At 37.9% G+C, this 18,876-nt stretch overlaps 2 protein-coding genes across 3 annotated transcripts; one reads left to right on the top strand and one right to left on the bottom strand.

Moving 5' to 3' along the window:
- Positions 1-1,577: 1,577 nt before the first annotated feature.
- Positions 1,578-12,175, bottom strand: LOC136679218 (mevalonate kinase-like). Of its 2 annotated transcripts, none has more exons than XM_066657622.1 (12): positions 11,283-12,175; positions 10,420-10,653; positions 9,740-9,832; positions 9,131-9,230; positions 8,592-8,736; positions 7,575-7,730; positions 7,087-7,190; positions 6,448-6,493; positions 5,919-6,009; positions 5,368-5,487; positions 4,288-4,441; positions 1,578-2,514 (listed from the first exon to the last, which is right to left on the bottom strand). In XM_066657622.1, exons 3-12 carry the CDS (start codon positions 9,824-9,826, stop codon positions 2,363-2,365), a joined length of 1,155 nt encoding a protein of 384 aa, XP_066513719.1. In that variant the 5' UTR covers positions 9,827-9,832; positions 10,420-10,653; positions 11,283-12,175; the 3' UTR covers positions 1,578-2,362. The 2 variants fall into 2 exon arrangements, with proteins under 2 accessions (XP_066513719.1, XP_066513718.1); XM_066657621.1 differs by having other exon boundaries at positions 9,131-9,278.
- Positions 10,680-18,486, top strand: LOC136679219 (corrinoid adenosyltransferase MMAB-like). The gene is made up of 9 exons (XM_066657623.1): positions 10,680-10,820; positions 12,213-12,277; positions 12,409-12,502; positions 12,590-12,647; positions 12,758-12,830; positions 14,171-14,268; positions 15,387-15,451; positions 16,220-16,279; positions 17,545-18,486. The coding sequence occupies exons 1-9, from the start codon at positions 10,735-10,737 to the stop codon at positions 17,627-17,629; spliced, it is 684 nt and encodes a 227-aa protein (XP_066513720.1). The 5' UTR covers positions 10,680-10,734; the 3' UTR covers positions 17,630-18,486.
- The last annotated feature ends 390 nt before the right edge of the window (positions 18,487-18,876 follow it).

Consider the following 18,876-nt stretch of genomic DNA (forward strand, 5'->3'; position numbering starts at 1 on the left):
ATCAAGTTTAGAGTCGCTGTCGTCCAGAGCCTCTGACAATCAAAGTTAGGAACACACCCTGGACAGGGCAGAGTTTATAAGAAAAAAAATCAAAAATGAAACAATGATTATTGATTATGGCTTTTGATTTGAACTAGCACCTCACACACTGTCTCAGATTTTGTGGAACGACTGTAATATTTTGCCTAGGAAAAGTCCAGTAAACTTCTGTCTGACCATTACAAGTCATTGTGATTCATTCGTTCATTCTCTGAAACCACTTATCCAGTTCAGGGTCACGGAGGGTCCGGAGGGACCCTGCGAAGGGGGAAAACACCCTGGAGAACACACCAAACTCCTCATCCGGATCGGGACTGGAGCTGTGTGACTGCGACACTACCTGCTGCGCCACCGTGCCGCCCACCATTACAAGTGACTTGTCTATTTTCTCTCTGCAGTCCACAAATCACTTAATGTGCAGTGTCCCAAATAACTCTCTGCTCCTTTTAAAGTGCACTACATTAAAACTCATTGACATTTTAAAAAATGAGTCATTTATATTCATGTTTAGATTTGCATAGTGGATACTACTCGGGGTGAAGAATCCAAAACCTCACATAGCAGATGTATGGCTCCGTTGGAAAATGTTGTTTGGTCCGGACTGGGGCCAAATTCCCCAGATTCCATGAGAGCCCTGATTTGGTCAAAAATTCACCTGATATCTGGCCATACACGGTGGAGCTGCGGCTAAGCTGAGGCAGCCAAACTCACCCCGAGTCAATGCTGTCATTCAATGCCTAATGTGAGCCATGAGAGAACTGCAAATGTGGGCCACATTTGGGCTAAGCATTAATTACTATCTGGTTATATTGCACTACACTGAGGATGGAGCCTTTTAGGACTGAGCCCTGCACCATTAAACGCATCCTCTGAATGACCAGTGGTTTATTAGTAGCTCTGACAAATGAGAACATTAAAAATATTTTAAAATGATAACATATATAATTTCTACATATAACAGTAATTTACAATATAACAGTATATTCTCATTGCCATGTGCACCCCATGGTCAAACGCCATTTTTGGTTTTTGTTAGTTTTCTGCATCACACTGCATCACACGGTGGTGCAGCAGGTAGTGTCGCAGTCACACAGCTCCAGGGGCCTGGAGGTTGTGGGTTCGATTCCCGCTCCAGGTGACTTGTTGGTGTGTTCTCCCCGTGTCCGCATGGGTTTCCTCCGGGTGCTTCGGTTTCCTCCCTCAGTCCAAAGGGTTTGTGGGTGTGTAGGTGGATTGGCAACTCAAAAGTGTGTGTGTTGCCCTGTGAAGGACTGGCGCCCCCTCCAGGGTGTATTCCCGCCTTGCGCTCAATGATTCCAGGTAGGCTCTGGACCCACCGCGACCCTGAACTGGATAAGCGCTTACAGATAATGAATGAGTGAATGATTTTCTAATTTTCTAAAGCAAATTGTGAATAATAAACAAACACATTTTCAAAATGAATCACAAGAATATGGTATTTTCTACAGGACTGAACATGTTGGAGGAAACATATATTTTCCAAAATGTATATGTTTGAATATTTTATTAATTTGGCATGTAATTATTTGTGTCCTATAGTGATTATTCATGTTTACAGCAGGTTCATTCCTTGGATATAAAACGATTAGACTTAAAAACAAATAATTTAAAATAAATAAATCACTCGTGTTCAATTGAGCATTGTAACGGTGGTAGTATACATTTGTACAATACCAGATTTTAACAGGAAGTAATACTGTTATTGAGCCTCTACTTCCCTCTAGTGGACAAACTTAGCCAAAGCTATTGTCTTCCAGATGGAACTAACACAAAAGACTTTTCTGTAAATGTAATTAGGGCTGGGTATATCCTGATACATGTACTTGTCTGTATTCAGCACAGCACTAATTATAATGGCACTGCCTGTGAAACAGCCAATCATCTGCCTAAATTATGAACTATTGGCTCATAGTGTTTTCTCTCTCCATGTTTCTCAGAAAGTAATTCAAGTGATTCAGTGGGTATTATAATAAGTACAGAACTTGCCTAAATAAAATCACACCCCACATAAACCAATTCTGAAAATCATTGATTAAATAATGCAGTGAAAGCAGAAATAAACCTTCACAGAAGATGCCTGTAAACCTGTCACATGTGTTTTGCTATAATTCATCCTGAGACAGGATTAAACGTAATTAAATGTATTTTTAGTGTCAGATCCATTTCCATTGTTTCAGGTCGAGGATGTCCATGACCGTTTGTATCTTAAACACACGCTGTATACACTCCACACACTCCATTCTGTTGCACAGGACTTTCCTCCATATTGTACCTTTAATGTTCATGTTAGAGGTGTATTTTCTCAGAAGCTGGTGAGGACGCTGAGTGCATTTTCAGGGATAGAGTTTGTGCAGTGCATTAAGACCCCTGGACCACCCAGACTCGTCTCCCAGCAGTCAAACCCCGCCTCTTTCAGCTCCTGAACCACCTTCTGCACCACACATGGATCAGTTTCTATTACAGAAAAAAAAGAAAAATTAAACGCACATATCACTAACACAGAGAACACAACTATACCACTGTAGCACAAATGTAGCATTCAACTGTACATAAAGGTATAAGTATGAAGTTATTTTTTAATATTATCGTATAAATGTCCTCAGTAAATGGTTGAAAACTATAAGCTTCTTGAAGCATAATGTGGTGTATTTAGAGAAATGACACATTTAATGAGGCACTTCTACATCGTGTCTGTGTCACTCAGGAAGAACCTGATACACGTTGGGCCCCAACATGAGGAGATTGTAAGTTTGATGCCTGTTTATTATCATCTGTGTGACAGTCAGATGTGTTATGTGTGTGCGTATTATTGACAGTGTGCAGGTGGTCCTACAGTTTGCATCCTGCACCCCCCGAGCCCATGGAACAAAGTCCCAGTCACTCTGAAGTGTTTCTGCCTTCATCTGGGAGCTTTTAAAAGCACAAAGAAGTGTGTCATTCCCAGACAAAAGCTGTTAAAAGTCTCCTGCTGAGTTCTAAACCTGACAGGTGCTGAGCTTCTTTCTGTCTGAAAAAACCTAGCACTGAGACACAACCATGATTTACACAGGAACAACAAAAATATCGTCCAAAATGGAGGTTCCCAACAACAAGGCCATAGACCAGTAGTGGGCAGTGGATCTTTTGGTACTGACCCACAACAATGCCACCTACGCCCCGGGCAAGTTCACTCACAGAATAACAACATTCTACAACCACCTTGTATCACCTTAGGAAGCAGGCCCAATGCTCGCATTAATGAAGAATTAACTTGTCATTTGTGCTGTTATTTGTTGTGACTAATGTGCCATGTACACAGTTAAGACAACAACCCACCACCCCCACATCCACTGCCTCCCCGGTCCATCAGAAATGCCAGTGGGTGTTGTCTGGTTTGGAACACCTGCTCTACAAGTTTACCATAAACCTAATATTTCAGGGATATAATCAATTATTTTAATGTTGCATATTTCTATATTAGTGGTCCAATAAGGAATTTAAGGGACCAGTTACAAGTTGCACAGTCGCTGACCAATTGACTGTGTCCAAGCAACTCAAACGTCTCGAGAAATGCTAGACAATATGGGTATCTATTGTCTAATGTAACAAGTGCACAACAGAGTTCTCATCCCAGCGTGTTGAGCTCCAATTACGTTGTGCTGGTGATACTTCTAAAAGATGTGGTAGGGTTTAACACGTCTCAGCGGAAGCTCAGGCTCGTCTTCGCCCTCTAAGGTTGGTAGCTACGTGTGATTGGAGCATCTGTAGCTAATGGGTGGATTTGATCATTTAAAAAATTTGGAGTAAATAAAAAACTAGTACAAATCTAAAGGATTGCACCTTAACACATTATTCCCATTAACCCCCGCTAATATTCTGTCAGTGTCTAATACTGTACAGTGGTGAGGATGCTGAAGAATAAAGGAGTTTGTATTTAAATCTCAGTAATGGAATTTAGAATGTGTTTATAAAAAGTCATAAATGTTAGTGAGGAATATATTTGATACGCAGACATTACCCATTATCTACACAGTGTCTAATTTATTAGAAACCACCATTTTAGAGGTTCTCCTATGAGCACCACCATTTTGTTGTTGGGGTTTTTACACTGTTAGTCTCAGAGTGGTTCACTATCCAAAATACCCAGACAAGAGCAGCTCTGAGGTCAGAACATGACTGATGAAAAGCTAGAGGATGGCTAACCCCAGACTGTGTTCTGCTATGTACTGCTGTGTTATGTGATATTACCTGGCCGTAGGAGTGTGATGCCACAGCCTCCTCCACCTGCCCCTGTCAGTTTACTGTGCAGTCCACGGGTGAGTGTGACTCGACACAGAGTGTCCAGAGATGGGTGGCCCACCCCCATCACATTCAGGTGGTGCTGATTGATGTCTATGAGGTCCTGAGGGGAACATTACATACTAATGAAGATGCATGTAGCTGATACAACTGCCAGTAATAGGAGCAACAGAAAGTTTTCCCAAAGTTTAGCATCTCATTTATGTTCCACTTGCAAAGTATTGGAGTAAAAGACTTAATATTGTCAAATTTCTGGCTCATTAAATGAAATGATATTTTTAAACAATGGCACTATTAGCCCTTTTGACCAGTTGAATTCTGGTTCTTGATCCTGTTCCATTCAGGATTCTTGTGCTCACGGTTCACAGATCTGCTGTCTGTTTTAACCAGCACACAGACTATAGATAAACATACAGAGACAGACTGAGTCATGGTTACTCTACTGTTTATAGTGGGTTTAGATCACAGTGATATATGATACACATGTAAATGATGTAGAGTTCTGTCTGTAAAGACTGAGAATTTCTAAGTATGGTTCCAGACCCATCCTGCAGAGCTTGTGAACGAGAGCAGCAGAGAAAAAGTAGCCTAAAATTGTTGCGACTTTAGTTTCTCTGACCACAGCAAAAGAAATCACACAGACAGAGCATTTTCCTGTTTTTATCTCCTTGTAGTTTTCTTTTAAAATCAGAAATCTGATAATGGGTCTGCTGTGCCATAACTCCCTGAATCTCTGAGTTTTTAAGTCTTGAGCTTCTTAATTTGACACCCCTACAGAAAACATCACAATTCGTGTTGAAGGACCTACTAGTTTGGTTCCTGCTGGAAACAAACTTCTCTGGTTCTAAAACTTGTTTATGTTGGTGGAAATGCACCGACCAGTCCAAAACTAAGAAGAGACAGGAAACCACTGTATGTGGGTCTTCTGACTGCACTTTGTAGAGGATTTACCCCGTTAAACATTGATAAGTTATGGTTGTATAACGATTAATGAGGTGCTCTGTGCAGATGCATTGAACATGTTCATACCTCAAGGACGTTGTAGTGTTTGGCTGAGGCTCCCTCCGTGGCCATCTCCGCTAGAGTCTCCTCACAGGTCTGAGAAACAGCATTCACAGACTCCAGCACAGGGCTCATTATAGAGGGGTACTGCAGGTTTAAGTTGAAGGCAATTAGATAAACAGTATATTACAAATTATAACATCATTCACCAATGAGCTGACAATAATATGTGTAATAATTTTTTTTGTTAACGTTCCTTTAATAAAACCATTCATTGTACTAAACACTAACCATCTACAAAGGTTAAAGAGGGCCTTGGTTAAAAGAATGGTGTGTAGAGATATTTTTTATTCTTTTTTTTTGTTACTTGTCTATCTTTCTCCACCCCAGCAATCACGGACATGAAGTCAACCTGTTACCAGAGCAACAGGACACAGGGATCTTCATCTGGAGTTTTTCTAAAAGGCATCTGGAGCCCCTGGGGTGCCCCATCCACACACACAGCCATAGGTGATTATGCAAATTACAGTCAGAGTGTGTGAAGTCACAGGGAGAAAAACCCAGAGGGTCTTCTGCACCTTGTTCATTTTGTCCTTCACTCCAGAAACCAGGACCTTGGTGCTGCGAGGCACTTTAGTGTTGGTGAGGAGGATCCGGAGTGTGGGCACCCTGAAGATGAAAACAGGGCAATTATCAGGAGCACACACACACACATAATACATAATGATTGCAAAAGTATTGCAAATTTCTCTCATTTACCATCTTTCACAGTAACCACTATCATTGATCAAAACATTTGACTGCAGCCTACAGAAGCAAAATTACAAGTTCTGTGTGGAGTTTGTTCTATTGACACACCTATACTCAACTGACTGTGCTTTTTTGTCATTTCATGTGTTCAGAGACCATTTCTCTTATCATTTTAAAGCTTTTTTGGTTGATTCTGAATAGTATGTTTTTTTCTGAACTGATCATTTAGTTAGTAAGCAGTTATAACAGAATACAAAACTTAACCTACAGTTATTACAGAGATATTACAGTTTTCCTGTACTGTTTAAGTATAAATTTGTAACTGTATTTATTAGCTACAAAATGGCTTCCTCTTACCTGCTCAGTGGAGTTATCTTCCCAGAAAGGTACCTTAAAACACCTCCTAACACACACAGAAGCATCTGTAAATTAACTACATACTTTAAAAGCAACTTAACACAAGACAAGACAAAATCAAAAGAGAAAATCTTTCTTTCCAGACATATAATTCTTAATATATTTAGCATGGCATTTTTACTCAACCTCAAAAAGGACTGTTGGGGGTGTGTGCATGTGTGTGTGTGTGTTTGTTTGCCATTTTCAGAATGACTGGCAGCTAGCACAGCGAGGAGCGTGGAGCAGATTCTCTTTCTTTTCTAAACTTGTTTTCCCCTTAATCCCCTTTAATCAGTAGTCTTATTTAGATACACTCTTTGTGATTATTTTGCTTTATTGAATCTAATCTCATTGAATCTCGTTGTACTCTCTGTGATTGGAGGGACTCTTGTTTTGAAGGTCTTGTTGTATCCCATGTTTTCTGACTTAGGAAGCCAATAGCATATTTGACTGGGCTGACTTATTTCTCAGTTTGTGGGCTGGCAGGTTCTCCAGATCCCCCACCCTTAGCTGAACATGCAGAAAGATGCGAGGGGTTCCCCAAGGTTTAGCATTAGAACCCCTAGAGTTATGGCCTTATGCTAGCAGTAATAGCCTCACCCCAGGTGCCCACTGCATTGTCCACTCCAGACGGGTTGCCATGGATGATCTTCTCACCCTGAAAGGCCCACTTATTAATCAGCTCCAGTTCCGCCTCACTCCACCTTCAAAACACACACAGCTCATTATGACTACATCACCCCATGTCCACACCATGTCCATACCATTAGTGCACACCATTTCAACAATTTCCCTCTGGGATCAATAAAGTATTTCTGAATCTGAATCTGAATTCTGAAACTCTGAATTTGGAAATGTTTTGATGCTGGGGAAAGTATCATGATTATAAACCAGATTTGATATGTTTATCCAGTATGAATCTGCAGTATGTGAGGATTTTACAATGTGACTGATAACTGCATGTCAATCCACAATATTTCTTATATAGTGCTTTTTTATTCTGGATCAGTCTGCAGGGTGTTTGTTGGTGTATGCTTGTGTGTAACTGTGTGTGTGTGCTTGTGTGTGTGTGTGTTTGTGTGTGTAACCTGGCTGTTTCCTGGTTCTGGTTGAGGGGAGTAGAGATTGTTCCTCTCGCTGAAAGCAGAGCAGCAGACACACACACACTGAACGCAGCGCTGGAACCTAACCCTGCGCCTGTGGGCAGCTCTGACCACACACACACACTCACGCTGGGCAACACCCTCACATACATACAACACATACATACATCATAAATTCACAATAATATTGTATATATATATATATATGGGCTGTCTGTTGATCGAATAAAAATTGCACAATTTACTGTGATTATTGCAATAATATATGCAATATCAACAGTGAATAATTATATGTAAAATAAAAGAATCAATATTATAAATAATAGAAAAAGCTCAGTAAAATGGAATCATATTTATAATAATGCTGTCAATCACAACAACCACAAGTTGTGTGTGTGTGTGTGTGTGTGTGCATAAAAAGAATGAGAGACAAAAGGAGGGAGGGCTAAGAGATTAAGTACTAGTTATGAGATTTAATACACAGCAAATAAGCCCCTTCTCTATAAAATGTGCTGCTACATTGGCCATTTTTTCCACCCCCAAATAGTAGAACACTAAAAAAAAAGTAGTAGTAGAAAAGTAGAAACACACAGAGCCAGAAAATTGTAATATAGTCTGAACATGAGGATTCTTTGAAAGTAAATCCAGTCTTTTCTAAAGAAGGAAGTTAGTCAGCGTGTCATTAGTAATTGGTCCTCTATAGAATTAAAAATTTGTAGGTGAAAAATGTTCCAACTAGTGATGTGGGGACTAATGAGTAAACAAAATTAATAATTAAATAATGTCTAATCATTTAATTTTTCTGATTGATAAATACCATTACCTTTTTATTTTTTTGCAATTAATATTCTATTAGAGTACATTATGGCAGTTTCTATATTCCAGTGCATGAATACTTTGAAAAATGATTCCTGTCTCAAATATTGCTCAACAATTTTTGTATTGTGACAAATACAAAAAATATATATAAATAAATAAATAAAAATAAAAAATTAAACTCACTCTGTGTCAGAGAACACACTGATGTAAATGTAGAGGAATGCTAACACTGCCAGGCTCCTTGTGTCTGTGGAGTCCTCAGTGATGCCTGTGAACTCTCGCAGCTTCTTCACCAGGTTCACATTAACCTCGTTCAAAGTACAGTCAGCTACAATAAAGAATAAATAACAGTATGGATGCAAGTTATGGGAGGTATACTAGCTTAAGGTATCAAGCTCTATCATTTTAGAGAACATGGTTCCACTGCTCCACAGCCAAATGCTATGAGCTTTATACACTTTTAGGTGCTTGAAAATGTCTCATATAATTTCATTAAACTTTTAATTATAATGTGATTTTAAGAACTGGTTTTGTCACAAAGCAAATTTACAGAACTCCAGACCCTATCCCCAAGTGACAACAGTGACAGGAACTCTCTCAGAACAAGAGGAAGACTTATGGAGATATGAGTGTACAGTGGTCTATAATGAGATGTTATGAGTATGTTAAAGCTGTTCACTCATTATAAGGAATTTGTGAAACACATTCTTGGAATTCCGTACCTTTCCAGTTGAATAGTAAGGGCTTTAGTGCTGCAGTTTCCCACGTTAGGAAAGTGTCGATGTTAGGAAGATTTATGCAGACTTCACCTGTTGAAGTGGCCTGCAGACGCAGATATGTTCGCAGATTCAAACTCACAGCCAGAGCTACCTGTTTACACACAGCAAAATCCAGAAAATATTATTATTACTTTTTAAAAGTGTATCTCAAGCAACAAATGAGATTTTAAACGATTGCTACATCTATTGTAAAAATGTCCAATTCCATTCAAAAGAAGTCATAGTTAAAGAAAGAGAAAAATAACTATTGAATAACTACAAGCACTTAGATGGTAGATACTTGAATCAGGATGTTTGAAACATTTTGTAACTGTGCTACCTAACTTAAGTAAAATTTCTGCTCCATTTACTACACTTTATTTCAATAAATTCACAATGCATGCTGGGTAATGTAGTCAAAGAACACAATAAAAAACATCTGAAACAAATTCATGAAGACTGTTAAACAAACCAGTGAAATGACATTATGTAACACAATGTAACATATTCTAACAACATATTAATAACATAGTTACACCCTATGTTCTTATATCATTTTAAGTATGCACTCACCTTCCCGTGAACGACTGCATGCTCTCCATGAAGAATGGACTTTCCAGGGGCCGAAATAAAACATTCATTCATATGCATCTCAAACATTAATACCTATAAATATAAATATTAAAAACAAGATTGGTTAAAGGGGAGGATTTGGTACCAATTTCCCATATGTTAATGAACCATTGTTTTATCATATTATGCAATGAGACATCTTTAAAGGGAAAAAAATATATATATATATATGTGTGTGTGTGTGTGTGTGTGTGTGTGTATGTATATTCAGCTAAATAAGTTGGTCAAATAAAAAATATTTTGCTGTAGCTATATTTCACTTTGCCGCCACTGTGAAGAAATATGTGCACTTTTTTCCCCAATAAACCATTTCAAAACACTCTCCATAACTTTATCTCTTGCTGACGGAATCATTTTCTAATTTTGAAAAAAATCTGTGCCATTCCCCGTTAAGAGTCTATCAACCATTCTAAATATGCCTTGGCAACAGTGTAGTTAAGTGTTATATATTTACCACAGGGAACTATAACAGTTTATTTTAGAATCCTGGTTACTTTTATAATAACCAGAGATACAATGGACTGTCACAGAAAACATTCCAGTCAGAAAATGTTTTAAAACTGCATGTAAATAAATGTGAAAATGACTTCCCTTTGAAAAAACTAGTAATTAAACCTTACCACAAACTCTTCTTTTGCCGAAGTTAACCCAAAAGTGAAACAACCAGATCAGACGCTGATGAAGAGCTGAACCCCGGGTCCGTTTCTCTGTTCTGATCTCGCTTCTCAAACACTCATTGCGCTGTGACGTCAAACAGCCTGACCAATCAGAACATGAGCATCCGTCTACCGACCTTCAAACGTCCAATCGGAACGTGCGATTTCAGGTCACGTCATCGGACTTGCAAGTGAAATCTATGGGAAGCGAAAGAGGCCAAAAACTAGTGATTTGTAAACACAAGACTAATGGCGTTGTGAACTTAAACAGAGGCAGTAATGGCTCGCTGTGTGCAGCTCCGCGGTCTTTTCCGAACCGTGGCTTGTTTAAGGTCGCTACAGACTTTTCACAGACAAGAAAAAAGGTAGATGAGTAGCTTCATATACATCGTTTAGAATTTTCCGTTCCATTTTATTTACGGCTACGTTCTGCACCATTTAAGGTGGAACGGAACATTGGCATAAGAGGTCTGTCCACAGTCTCTGCACTATTCTCCTGCTCTGTTTTAATGTTTTCTGCTCCAGCATATTAATTTTACAGTTTGAAAATTAGCAGAAGTGTTATAAAACAGGTTAACATTGTGTCAGCACTGGCACTGTGCACTAATACTCCAGGGCCCTATACTTTTCTGATATATTTCGTCTGAGGTCTAGTTATAACATCCGGTAGTATTATGTATGAAAAACAATTTAAAATCAATAACCCAAGCTTAAAATTAAGCAAACACTATGTACCCACAAACACACCCACACACGCACACTGAGTTTTAAATTAAGCTAGCTCTACACTGCCTACAATGTAGAAAATATTTCTTATGAATATATACCCAAAGTCTAATAAAGGTCTCCTGCAATTCACCAGTTTTGCTTTTCTCTCAGTGTAGAACTGACGGACCTAGCAGCTTTACCCTGACAAATCACAAGCCTAATATGGCTCCGCCCTCTCTGAGTCTAAGCAACCTCAAACTTGAACTCAGTCTTTTTGAGGCTCACGCTGAGTAAAACCTGTACTCGTTTGGAGGCAAACACTGAGTAAAACCAGTGCATATTCTGATTCAGAGCTCAAAGTCATTTTGGCCATTTTTTTGAGCATCCCACTGGTACCAATAGAATACATCATCAAGCCCATGCCTGAATATCATTGAAACTCCAAGAATAATGATGAATGATGAATGAATGATTTTTACTCCTTAAATGTCCTAAGATTTTTTTTCTCCCTTGTATTTAGAGGCGCTTGATAATAACAAGCAATGCACAGATATAATTTAAAACTCTTCTCTGAATGTATAGTTACAGCTAGACTGTGAAATGCACATTTAGAATATGTAGCTGTCAGAGTACAATTTATTTATTAATGAATGTGCCTAGGCGGCACGGTGGCGCAGCAGGTAGCGTTGCAATCACAGAGCTCCAGGAACCTGGAGGTTGTGGGTTCGATTCCCGCTCCGGGTGACTGTCTGTGAGGAGTTGGTGTGTTCTCCCTGTGTCCGCGTGGGTTTCCTCCGGGTGCTCCGGTTTCCTCCCACAGTCCAAAAACACACATTGGTAGGTGGATTGGTGACTCAAAAAGTGTGAGTGTGAATGTGTGTGTCTGTTACCCTGTGTAGGACTGGCGCCCCCTCCAGGGTGTATTCCCGCCTTGCGCCCAATGATTCCAGGTAGGCTCTGGACCCACCGTGACCCTGAATTGGATAAGCGGTTACAGATAATGAATCAATGTGCCTAATCACTCATGTGTTCCCGCCTTTTTGAGGTAGCTATGCCACAAAGTCTGAAGGAGAAAGCAGGATTCCGAAGATATACACCAAAACAGGAGATAAAGGTTTCTAATGCTTTTTTTTCATTTTTATTTATTTATTTATTTATTTGACATTCTGAAACAAAGAGTGATGTGCTTTGTGTGTTCATAAGTCTTTAAGTATGAACTGTACTGTTGCTATTTCATCCTGGTAGGATTTTCTAGCACTTTTACTGGAGAGAGGAGGCCGAAGGAGGATCATATCTTTGAAGCGTTGGGAACAACTGATGAACTGTCATCAGCCATAGGGTAATAAACACTGTACCAATACATAACCCTCTGTATCACACTGTTGTGCCAATGACAACACCTGACCCTGCATGTTTTCTCTTTAAGACTGGCTAGAGAGTTTTGCATTGAGAAAGGACATTCCTTCACAGATCAGCTGGACAAGGTGTGTGAATGTGTTTATATATATGTTTTATGCTTTAGCTAATCAATTGGGCTGCTTCTTGCATGTTTCCCAACAATGAGGATTTAAATGTGTGTGTTTTTCTGGTACAGATCCAGTGTGTGCTGCAGGACGTGGGCTCAAACATCGCCACTCCACGCTCATCAGCCAGAGAGAGCCACATAAGTATGTATGTAGTGTCATACAATGTCAGAAACCCCATAATCATAATCAATAGTCTATTAGGAATCACTGTACAACTCCACAAATATTGCGGTGAATGTGTGATGAAATGAAATAGTTACACTTTGGATAGGATGAGTTTTACCTTTAGAAATGAGCTAATGTTGTCACAGTAATTATAGTCATCTCTGAATTGACTATTCAATGTTTTTTCTTCAGCACATACTCCCATTTCAGGAAAGATTCCAGAGCCTTGTTTTTTGCTTTAATATGACCAGTAAACATAACCCCTTGCAAAATAGCATGTGGGTGCATATTCAGTCATATCCTGTGGTAAAGGAGTTTTTCACAGGTTTTCTCTAGAATGGAGATGCTGGAGGAGGCATTTAGTGTTGTGGTGTATGGCAAAAATCAGACAAGTCATTCGAGTATGTGGCAAACATCAGGTTGAAAGATGCACCACACTTAAATCCATAAGATTACCTAAAAGATTACTCAGGGGAGTGAAAATTCAGGCAGCCTACATATATGTGTTTGATCATGTATCCTACCTATTAAGTTACTACAATTAGGTGGTTTATAATATTAGTTCAAATAATTGTGTTAAGTATTATGAGTGTGTGAAGCCTTTTGCAATCATCTCACCTATTATATATTGTGTAGGACTAAAAGATTAGTGGTGCAGCTGCTCTGGGTGACTGTCTGGCAGGAGTTTGGTGTGTCCTCCCTGTGTCCGCGTGGGTTTTTTCCAGGTGCTCCGGTTTACTCCCACGGTCCAAAAACCGGTGGATTGGCGACTCAAAAGTGTCCGTATGTGTGTATGTATGTGTGTGTGTGTGTCACCCTGATTCCAGGTAGGCTCCAGACCCACCGTGACCCTAAATTGGATAAGCAGTTACAGACAATGAATGAATGAATAAAAGATTGAGTCAAAGAGCACTGGATATTTTTGGGCTGTTCTCTATACAGTAGTGACTAAATATTACTATCAATACATAAATCAAGTAACCACTCCCATCCCTGTTATTTACACTGAGAATTCTTATTCATTGCAAATATATCATAAAAATGACTGATGTCATGTGGTAAAATAACATTACTCCAGCTCCTCGTGTAAAATGAATCCTTAAGAATAAGGTTTTAGTGACATTCCAGTAAGTGGGCAAAACATTTTTTTTCTTGAAGTGAGGTGAAAGGGTTCCTTGAGTTTCTGTATAAAAGCATTTATCTTTTAAATAAACTGAACAATCTTTATTTATGCCTTTTCAAGGAAGTAACAACAGTAAAGGATTGTTTCATGCTGCTGTTCTATTCAGATATTTATTTTTCTAATTCTTTTCTAGCAAAGACTAAGTTCAGCAGTCAGCCTGTAGCAGAGCTGGAGAGCTGGATTGATTCCTACACAGATGAGCTTCCTCCGTTGACAAACTTCATATTACCTGTAAGTGTATTTACTCAACCAGATCATGTATAGAGTGGTTGTTGTCTGTGAGATCTGGTGATTTTTGGCATTCATTACATTGTCGTTAATAACATGAAATGCACAGGTTGTGTAATATTGCCATTGAAATTTCCGCCTACATGAAAATTCAGTGTACACAGAGTCATAGAGAGTGTTTTAATGTAAAATGGTCTGCTACAGAGATTTAGATCTCTTTAGAGTGGCATTAAATGGAGCTTGGTGTCAAATATAGCATTTTAATTGCTCTCCACAACAAAGCAGTAGAGTTTTTAATTAAATGATGAGGGAAAGTTGTAATACTGATAAAAGATTTATATATATAAATATTTAAGGCTTTAGGAGAACAATACCTCAGACATACAAAACATATAATTATGAAACATTATATCAGAATTAAAATCAGTGTCTTTTAATATATATTTCATCTGGATCATTGGGAAACACGTTGACACTGAGGTTCTCTACATCACCAAATCAAACCGTTCATAATGACTTTAACATTTTATTAATTTAATTATTAAAGAAAATCAATATAACAACAGAGCACAGAATGATTATTATGGGAAGTAGTGTAAGTAGAAAATTAATACTGGGTGGAATATTACATATCATCACTGTCCAAAGAAAACACGTATCTACAAATTAATAACTTTACAGGAGATGGAAAAACCCTTCTCAATTTTCAGTGGAATTAAAGTAAAAAGATATTATTCCAAGTAATTTTAAGCATTTCTATTGGTCCTTTCATCACCAATGATTGTAAGCATCTTTGGGTTTTAGAAAAGCGCTATATAAGAATAAAGTATTTATTATACATTTATTATATTTTATTAATTATTATAAGTAATAAAGTATTTTATAAGTATAATGAAGTATGTGAAGGATGCCTGCTGCGTTTAAATGAAATAGTAAATTAAGTATCCACAAAAATGCAGATACATGTTTTTCTTTGGTCAGCAACAGTATTCTGTGTCTTCAGTATCATGGCTAATATAGCTACAAACTAAAAGTGAACATGCAGTGTATTTATGGATAATATTTATTCTTTAAAAAGCACAAATTCTTCTTCTCTTGTCCTCTTGGTTTATGTTCTGCAGTCTGGAGGGAGGAGCAGTGCTGCGCTGCATGTAGCCAGAGCCGTGTGTCGACGGGCAGAGCGCTGGTCAGTCACTGGCTTGTTTTTTGTAACCACATGCTTATGTATTCATTGTCTCATCGTGTGTTCTCTTGTCAGACTTGCACATGTGAGCTTGTCTTTTCATGTGACTGAAGCTCATGGGTGTTCCTTGTTTACTGTAGGTTTAAAAGTCATGTTTTCTAGTCCTTTTTTTTCCTAATGCCTTCCGTTTTTTGCTTTTTCACTTCTCAGTTTATTTCTCAGGATTGTAGTCCATGCATTCACTTTTACAACCGTACTAAACCTTAATTTATCTATAATATACACATTATTGGCTTTTTATATATATTTGCTGTCCAAAAATGTGAAACGTGAAATCTCCATTTTTGTTTTTTTTCTTTTTAGTTTACCACATCTTTTGAACAAAGCACCTGTCCTGGTGTGAACATTTCACGATGAATGGACCAATATAAATGCTCCAAAATTACTTGGAAAATAATTTACCACAATAAAATGGAAAATAATACATTTTTTACATAGTCTTCCATTGAAAGTTGGAGATATCTGCTTTTAATCAGACAGTGAAGATATGCTCCTTTCCAGAATGATTCTAATTCTAATCATTTTACAAATGTAGCATTAGTAGTTTTGCAGAAGTTTGTTTTGGTACCTGAAAAGTGAACTGAACCCTAGTTATTTACATAGTAGACAAGGTTCTACCCCCTACTCTATGCTAAAAGTTATATTTAAAGGGTTAAACATAGTCAGCATCTGTAAAGTCTGTTAATAACGTTTCTGATTGTTTCTGTGCAGTGTGGCTCCTATAATCCGCTCAGGTGAAGCTGACCCTGACGTTGGTAAATACCTCAACAGGTAATCACTGTTTGGTCTGTTTACATTTACACAGCTGGAACAGTCCTATGTCTAGTCTTGTGAAAATGTTTGTACACCTCTGGTCAAAAGATGTTCTTTGCAGATTTTCTGAAAAACAATTTAAAGAACTTAGTGTTTTCTACAAATCTTACAGCATAATTTATTTTTAATTGTTTAACATGCTTAGATTAAATTAACCATAAAACAAAGAATGTGCTATATATTTTACACAGGCCACTTTTGATGCATGTATACACACTGACAAAAAAAAGCACCCGGGATTGCTGCAGATTGCTGGCAGATATGTAAATAATGAAAGGTGTGGTCTAGACACTGGTTCTAGCTACAAGATCACATAAATGTGCTTTCCCCTCTTTTCTATTTTTGTGTGTGTACCACTTGATGAGTGATCGCTGACTGCTCAGTCATTTTGCTCAGTTGACAGACTTTGACAGGGGGTGCCTCATTTGACTGAGAGAAACAAGATGGAGGTTTTGACAAATTGCCCACTATCTAGGCCAGAATCACCAGTCAAGTATTTATGGGACCAGCCAGGACACCAGCTTTGGCAACGTATAAATATGCAGGTTCTAAAGGCCTAGCTGTATTTGTGTGCAAAAACAGAACCCATATGTCTCCATTCCCAACCGTATCTCATTTTGTATCCAGGCTAAAGGCGGCCTAACAGGGTACTAGAGCCTCCTTCCACTGTGAGGTTTTCCCCAGTAAACGTATCCTTTCACTATATTATTGTCATTACATCCTCATATAAAAAGTTCTGTTCCAACAACTACTTCTTGGTTCATTATTTATTTTGTCAATGAGTGTAATTTGACCAGGGACACGCACAATTTCACACACTGCAAAGGCAAATGTTACATTTGAATTCACTGAGAGATTTGATGATGTTTGTTAATTCACATGAGCCTGTGGTCACCACTGTGTAATCAAAATGTGGGCTAGGGGTGTGTAAAGCCTTTGGAGCAGTACAAATATGTTCCTTTTAGAGATGGCGCTCCATCCAGTGCTGTGGGAAGAGATAGAGGGCCAGACCTTATCATTCATCATCTGTACCTGGTCACAAACCGTTTCATGTCTGCCAGGAATGATCCAATATCTAGTGAAAAAATTCCAAGAAATGTTACTGTAGCAAAGAGAATAAAACTCCACATTGTCAGTCATTTTAGGAGGGACATAGGAACATGTCGACAAATGTTTTGCCTCCTAATCTTCTTAATTTTCTTCCTGTGATGCTCTGTGTGCAGGCTGAGTGATTACCTGTTCACACTGGCCAGGTTTGCCGCAGTGACAGAAGGAAACGAAGAGAAGATCTACAGACGACCTGAATGACTATATGTCTGAAATATTCTTTAAAAACCTGCACATTAAACTTCCTTCCTCTATACAATCTGTACACCAATTAATGTATCAGTTTCTAAGAAATACAATAGAATGTTTTATTTATTTTCTAGTATTCCTCTATGATTCTTTTCCACCATATTATTACATTAATACATTTTGCAGCATTGTAAATTTTGGAGGCCCTCCCCTGCTTGTTTTTACACTCCAGGTAGTTCATTTTACAAATTTTGGGAATAAGAGGAATAAAGTCCCCCTAGCAATTATAATGTCACATAAATAATTAATGTTGTTTAATAATTATTAGGTGTTAAAGAGGTAAAAATTGTAGTAATATGATAAATCATTAAATTATAAGTGTTACTAATGCTGATGTCATAAATATTGATTTTAGCATTTTTGTTGATTCCCCAAAATCTATTTTCAAATCTAATATTTGTATATTTCACATACATCTTTTTTCTGTGCCTTTTAACATTTTCAAACATTGTCAGAAAAGAAGGGGCCCACAGAGAGAGGTTCTTTTTTTAAACATTGTCATATAATTATTTTACATCAACTCAGCACACTTGGAGGAAAACATTGACTAGCACTGTGCTAACAGTCACAGGTTTACCTGCTGTTCCGGCATCATCTTATACACTAACACTATGCAATGTGTTAAATGTTAAAAAGATATGTCTCACATAGCTTCATAGCGACTGCTTTGGCCTGGCCCCTAATGTAAAAATGTCTCATAATCTTAGTAATGAAAATCCATCTGTTACATGCATTTGTTTAGTTAAAAACACACTTTATATCCAATATTTATTTTAATTGAACATGTGAGCTAAATTTGCACGCGTAGCAATTCAGGTTTTACTGTTTTCATGTGAGAAATTATACAGCATATCATCTAATACAATCTCATTCATATAAGTAATATTTATATTGAAGTGAAAATTTTACAGGTTAAAATAATTTTACATATATGGCATTGGTACATATATTATTTCTTTATATATATATATATATATATATATATATATATATATATGCATTAGAAGCCAAATATGTTTGCAATGGAAGGTGAAAGACCACCAGGGGGTGCTGCAGGACTGAGCTTTATACTACATTACATGTCAGTTTTGTTTGTGATTTGATTCCTGCCAGTAGCTTTAGTTACAGAGTTGTATTGAAATCAATGTCAAGTTACCTGCATAAATGAAGAGGTTTCTTCACACACACTACACAAAACC

This window comes from Hoplias malabaricus, chromosome Y (assembly GCF_029633855.1).
Source record: "Hoplias malabaricus isolate fHopMal1 chromosome Y, fHopMal1.hap1, whole genome shotgun sequence".
Taxonomy (NCBI): Eukaryota; Metazoa; Chordata; class Actinopteri; order Characiformes; family Erythrinidae; genus Hoplias; species Hoplias malabaricus.

Excerpts from the sequence above, each read along its gene's own strand:
- LOC136679218 (XM_066657621.1), bottom strand. The coding sequence starts at position 9,826 with ATGTTTGAGATGCATATGAATGAATGTTTTATTTCGGCCCCTGGAAAG. Across the intron at positions 7,731-8,591 it reads AGTGTGTTCTCTGACACAGA|GGTGTTGCCCAGCGTGAGTG; the intron begins GTGAGTTTAATT and ends TATGTATGTGAG. Across the intron at positions 7,191-7,574 it reads CAGAACCAGGAAACAGCCAG|GTGGAGTGAGGCGGAACTGG; the intron begins GTTACACACACA and ends TGTGTTTTGAAG.
- LOC136679219 (XM_066657623.1), top strand. The coding sequence starts at position 10,735 with ATGGCTCGCTGTGTGCAGCTCCGCGGTCTTTTCCGAACCGTGGCTTGT. Across the intron at positions 12,648-12,757 it reads TCACAGATCAGCTGGACAAG|ATCCAGTGTGTGCTGCAGGA; the intron begins GTGTGTGAATGT and ends TTTCTGGTACAG. Across the intron at positions 12,831-14,170 it reads AGCCAGAGAGAGCCACATAA|CAAAGACTAAGTTCAGCAGT; the intron begins GTATGTATGTAG and ends ATTCTTTTCTAG.